At 48.7% G+C, this 6,000-nt stretch overlaps 1 protein-coding gene across 1 annotated transcript in view; it reads left to right on the top strand.

Annotated features, from left to right (window-relative positions):
* Positions 1–6,000, top strand: part of Prkce (protein kinase C epsilon) — a 483,940-nt gene that overhangs the window by 178,824 nt on the left and 299,116 nt on the right. Inside the window, exon 2 of the mRNA XM_021218600.2 lies at positions 5,192–5,255. Within this exon, the coding sequence (XP_021074259.1) occupies positions 5,192–5,255 (64 nt within the window). The remainder of the gene's footprint in view (positions 1–5,191; positions 5,256–6,000) is intronic.

Here is a 6,000-nt window from a genome sequence, read left to right on the forward strand (position 1 = left end):
TCTCCCCATCTCTGCTTCTCTCCAAGTTCTGACCCGGGGATGGTCAGAAAGGGCAGTAAAACTCGGATGAGCTGAGCCAGGCCTGTGGGAAGTTTTCCCAGAGTTCTCAGGTGAGCGCTAGCCTGTGGTTAGGAGGGGATTTATGAGTTTTAGACTGCCTGGCTCTTGAAGCTCTTGGCCCTCCAGATAGACATAGATTCGCATGGGTCACCGAAGCCTGATGTGAACATTGTAGGTGGGGAGGGTGTTAGCCTGTCATCAGTGAGTTCTGATTATTTAAAACAACTTGACTCAGGGTTTCCTGATGGATGGGTATGGGGTGCTGGAAGGGCCACTGGCCTGAAGGTTTATGTGTGTGTGTGGGGGGGGGTGTACAAACTCTCTTTAGTTGTGTATAGTATTCAGCCATAGGGGATCCATTCCCAGATACAAGAGCTCCGTGGTGACCCTGGCATCACTAAGCAGCTGTGCCTTCATTGCCTGCTGTGGGTCCACGTCAACCTCAGCTTTAACATTATCGATTCATCTGCAGCACTAGAGTTTCAATCCAGGACCTGTGCATCATAGCAAAGACTCTGTTGATGAGGTCGGTTGACACAGAGATTTGTGTTGTATCCCAGGGTTGCCTTAAACTCATAATCTTCCTGTCTCTGCTTTGGGAGTATTGAGATTATAGGTGTGTGCTACTATATCTCGATCTTACTCATAGACCAACACAGTACCTATTACCTTACAGATGAATCATGGGAGATAAATAAAATCAGACACATGAAGGACTTTGAAAATGTTCAGGCACTGCCCAGAAGTCCATGAGAGTCTTGGCTTTTGCCACACCACCGCTGAGGAAGTTTCTGGGCTGTTTGTTCTGTCCCTGTGGCATTGCCCTTCATTGGAACGAATGGCGTCTTTGCACCCACGGTCCCCTTAGCTCAGTGTAGAGCTGTGGATGTGCAAGACATTGCTCTGCCTTAGAGAGATTAGGCCTGGAAGCCAATGGCCACTGCAGAGGGGAATGAGGACCCTGGGCATGGGGTGGAGGACACCCAGACAAGCTGAGATGCTGCTGTGGGCTAGGTGTATTAGGGGACGAGGGGACGTGAGTCTGACCCTGGAGTTTAGGCAGAATCAGTTCCTTGCATGATAAGGTAAGGGGCACAACTGCAGAAGTTCGCTGAGCACCCATTTCCTGTCTGGAAACAGATACTATTGCTGACATCACAAGAGTTTCAGTACACTGAGGCCAGTGAAGAGCCCAACTCAGTGTCTAAAGCAAATCAGATGCCAGGAAAACTGTGATCTCTCTCTCTCTCTCTCTCTCTCTCTCTCTCTCTCTCTCTCTCTCTCTCTCTCTCTCTCTCTCTGTGTGTGTGTGTGTGTGTGTGTGTGTGTCTTGGCACTGTGGACTTCTCACACTTAGAGGATAACCTTGCCTACCCCTGGGTTTACCCCAGGCTGGGTCCAAGACTTACCTTTTTGATAGTCACAGTATCATTAAAAAGTCATCTAATATTCTGTGATAACCTATAGGAATATCAGTTTGGGGCACAAAATGTTTTCTATTTGTTTGGGTTAGAAGAGGGTTGTTAGAGTAGAAAGAAATTTGGACTACAAAGGTGGGACTTGAAGGCACGAGTGCGTGCGTGCGTGTGTGTGTGTGTGTGTGTGTGTGTGTGTGTGTGTGTGCATGAGTGTGTATATGAGCATGTGTGTGTATTATGTATGTATATATTGTATTCATGTGTACCATGACACTAACAAAGAGAGAGGTCAGAGGACAATTTGTGGGAGTTGGGTCTTTCTACCATCTGGGAATGAAACTTAGACCATCAGACTTAGTGGCAAGCCCCTTCACCTAGTGAACCATCTTGCCGGCCCCACTGCGTCTGACCATCTAGCCGGTCAGTTTCTCTCTTTTCCACACATGGAGTTTTTTCTGAGTGCCAAGTGCTTTGCATTTCTGTCTCACAGAATTTCCATGACAACCCATTTCACAGATGAAGCCAAGGCTTCTGGAGAGGAAATAGTTGCCTGAGGTCACTCAGCGGGTAGGAGACAAAACTGGGATTCTGGCCTGGTATGAAGCCAAGGGCTGTGGTCATCTCCCCCGCTGCTTCCTTGGCTTCCGGCCCTGGCCGGAGGAAAAGCCAATGGGGATTTAACTTGAAGGAGAATCGTAGTCTAAGAGAAAGGGAAGTAGCTAGGAAGTCTGTCGAGGAGAGGTAAGAAGCCCAAAGAGAGGTTATGAATAGGGTGCACATCTGGTGCAAGTGGAGTGAGCCCTCATTGCAGGAGGGACTCGGCACTGTTCTGGGAATGGCTGTGGGGAGCTATGGGGTCTTTCCTTAAGTCATTGCAGCTGTCTGATGCCCTCTAAGAGACTGCACAGTCGTGCAGGTCTGGGAACTCACACTGCTTCATTATCCGGGCCATGTATCCAGGGGCAGAATGTGTGATAAAACGTCTTGGGCTGTGAAGTCAGACCACGCTCTACCACCCTTCGTACCCGGCCACCCCTCCAGTCACCGACACTGAAGTCCCGCCATGCTGATGGAAAGCCTTCCTCACTTGGCTGGCTGGGGCTTGGCTGGTGCTCTCCAGCCATCTGCTCTGCCTGCGAAGCAGCTCTTTGTTGCTTTTGGCATGTTTAATGGCTTAATTTCTATTTTTCTGTTGGGAAATGCAGTTCGCCAGCATCGAGGGAGCAGTGGGTGCTAAGATGGCTTCTGATTGCTATCTTAAATGTTAATATCCTAAGACATTTTTACCGTCAATGACCTGTCCTCCCTGCTCTGAGTCCTCTTTCCTCCTCTGCAGAGATAGGCTCTGTGCCCGCCTTGGATCGGCCTTATTCCCCAGCTCAGTGCCCCCACTGCCCTCCTCCCCGCCTCTCACAGATAGTATTGTGCTTCACCAACAGTCTGCAGCCGTGGGAAATCTTTGACTTGGAGGATATGAAAAAGTGTTTCATTTTGTTTGGGGTTAACAGAGATGATCTAATCAAAAGGCATACATTATTTGAATTCCATGCACGGGGGCAAAAGGGCTCCCGATCATTTTGAACTTGGGCAGAGACAGAATTCCTGGTTTAGTGCTGCTCATCAGAGCCAACAGCTGATTTTCTCTCTGTAGCTCTTTGCTGGGGCTGGGGTGATTTTATGGCGGGGATCATCCTCCAGAGAGCTCTAGGGAAACATGGCTTTACCCACGTTTAAAATCATGAGCTCTGAGGGATCCCAGTTGAGTGTGGAGTCCCTGAGGATGGCCCAAATCTGCTCACAGCTCTCTTTCACTGCCTGGCCAGACAGTGCCTGAACGGACACCACTTGCCTCATCCGTAGGATATCCCTTGAGACAAATGAAGATTTGAAGTCAACAGCAAACACTCACAGCCACGAGGGGCTAAGTCCAGCCATGCAACAGGGTCCCGGAGTGGTCTGGGAAGGGTATGGCGTGACTTAGAGAGAACGTTGGTTCAACTTGAGTTCCTTTGCCTCACACAGGTGCTTATATTAGCGTGTTCATTGAGCAGCCACCTCAGCTTCTCTCTCTGAGTGTCATACGAAGTGCCACTTCGGTACAAATCACAAGTCTGTTTTCCTCCTTGAGGATGGAGGTCTGAAGGGGTGAAGGACCCCAAATAAACTTTATAAGCCTCAAATTTAGATCTTATTCCTACCTCCACAAATGGGTATTGGACAGTTTCTGACTGAGAGAAGTGAGCAGAAGTTGGGAATGTAGATCTTGCACTTTCTGTCTAGCAGGCGAGGTAACTATGTGGACAGGGTGCTATGGTTCAACAGTATATGTGATTAGGATAGCGTGCTGTGGGAACCCAGAGGAGGGAGGAATGCCTCCGAGAGGAGGCATATTGCCCTCAACCTTGCAGGAGCAGGAGACATCTACCACTCTGCCTCTTCCGAAGAATTACTTGCTAAGTGTACACTTGCCTTCTGCTGGGGACAGTGGAAAAAAAATTACAGGAAGGGATGATGGTTCCTGTCCTTACGAAATGCACAGCTTGTTGGGGAGAGAGCCTGGCACTGCTGAGCCCCTTGGAACTCTGTGTCTGCAGATGGTTGGTGGAGGGGGTGGGAGAGTTTTGTGGTATGGACTTGGAGAGCCAAGCCTTCCAGAGTTATTACTCTCCCATGTGGAATTCACATGTTCTGCAGAAGTGTCCCTACCTTGCAAAGATGTCTGAAATTTAAAAAAAAAAAAAAAAAAAAAAAGAGGTCAAGGCCTCCATTTTCCACCCCACTGCCCAACTTCATCAACTGGGTTCTGAATAGCACGTTGGCTCTAGTTAGAGTAGGGAGCAAACTGGTGGTGGAAGGAGGTCACCGGTGAGCAGTTGAAAGTACTCTTTATAATCTAACTGGAATCCGTGGGTCACGAAACACCTGTGTAGCCAACACATGAGCTCAGTGTGGGGATCAGGGGAAGGCACACTTTCAGAGCCTTCATCTGTGTTGCTGCATCTCACACTGCTCTGCTCTGCTCGGCTCTGCTGCCTTCAGGACCCTTCCGTGCAGTTGCTCATGGTTCAGTTTCTCCCTCTTACTAGCTGGGTTCCACACTGTTCTGTTCCTTAATTTCCTAGTGAGATTTTAATCACTGAGTATAGGAGTGACATCTTAATTCATCTCTTCCTTTCTGAGACATATAAACGACACAAGTTTCTTTGGACGGTCTTGGCATCGGATCTCAGCCACTTAGCCTGAGACTTGGACCACGGTTACCTGTAAAGGGGGTGAACGTTAACCCTTCCAAGCTTCAGGTGGTTGACTGGAAGACTGGATGATTCTTTGCTGTAGTGATGGTCTTACGCCCTGTGGCTTCCCTGGGATATCTACCCTATAGATACCAGTGGTGGCATCCTCTCTGCCAGTCACAACAATCAGTCATGTCTTTAGAAATTCTTCAAGTATCCATTGTGCAGGAAGATCCCTCCCAGGTTCAGAGCACTGGCTGATGTTCCCTTTTGGGTGTGCTTCAGATCTTTAGTGCGACAGCACAGTAGATGTTCAGTGAACATTGGTGCTCTTTCATTCCTGATTCACCTAGCACTTGACACAGGTCTGATGGGTGTCACAACTCTTGAGTTCCAGCAGCTCAGCTCAGGGTGGGAATGGATCCCTCAAGCTGCCCAACCATGCACTAACAGCCCCCTCTGTCATTCTCTTACTTGCAGATTGATCTGGAGCCAGAAGGAAAAGTGTACGTGATCATCGATCTCTCGGGATCATCGGGCGAAGGTAGGGCGTGGCCTCTTGCCCTTGTCTTGTTCTGTTGAGCCTTTGTCTGCTGGGTCTCTCTCTTCCCATCTCAGCCAGGACATTATCAAAGTGACATTTAATTAGTTGGCATGCTTTAGCAGGAGAAAGGTTGTTTTGAAGATGTTATGCCTGTGCACCAAACAGGAGGCAGCCATCTGTGACTGGTGGAGCAGGAGATTTCAGACTTGCTGAGAGGCCCATAGCACGGGCATTTCCAAATGCTGCATGCAGGGCAGGTGCCAGTGCAGCGGTACCCTCTCCCAGGAGGCATCTGTGGGGTTTGCACTGGGCGTGGTGAGAATGAAGTAAAAACCAGTCAGCCTAACGGCATTCAGGAAGGAAACAGACAAGGTGTCAGACTGTAAAAGCTTACCTTTTTTTTTTTTTAATCATTTGCAGATTCCTCTACTAGGTATTTAAAAGGCAAATGATGCTGATGGGATGAGGCAATGTATGGATTGCTTTCTTCTTCTTTTTATATCCTCTTCTCTTGGTTTCTTCCTTCTTGCCTCGCTTACTGTGTTATAAGTGCAGAAGTGTGCCTGTGGTGATGACCAGGCTATCAGGGTGGAAGAGAAGGCAAGAAAATGCATCCCTGTCCAGAAAGGGGCAAGGCAGTTACAACAGACTTCAGCAGGAGACCGAAGGGTGTTTACTGGCCTCATTAGTCCTCTCTCTCTCTCTCTCTCTCTCTCTCTCTCTCTCTCTCTCTCTCTCTCTCTCT

Source organism: Mus pahari, chromosome 18 (genome assembly GCF_900095145.1).
Source record: "Mus pahari chromosome 18, PAHARI_EIJ_v1.1, whole genome shotgun sequence".
NCBI classification, from domain to species: Eukaryota; Metazoa; Chordata; class Mammalia; order Rodentia; family Muridae; genus Mus; species Mus pahari.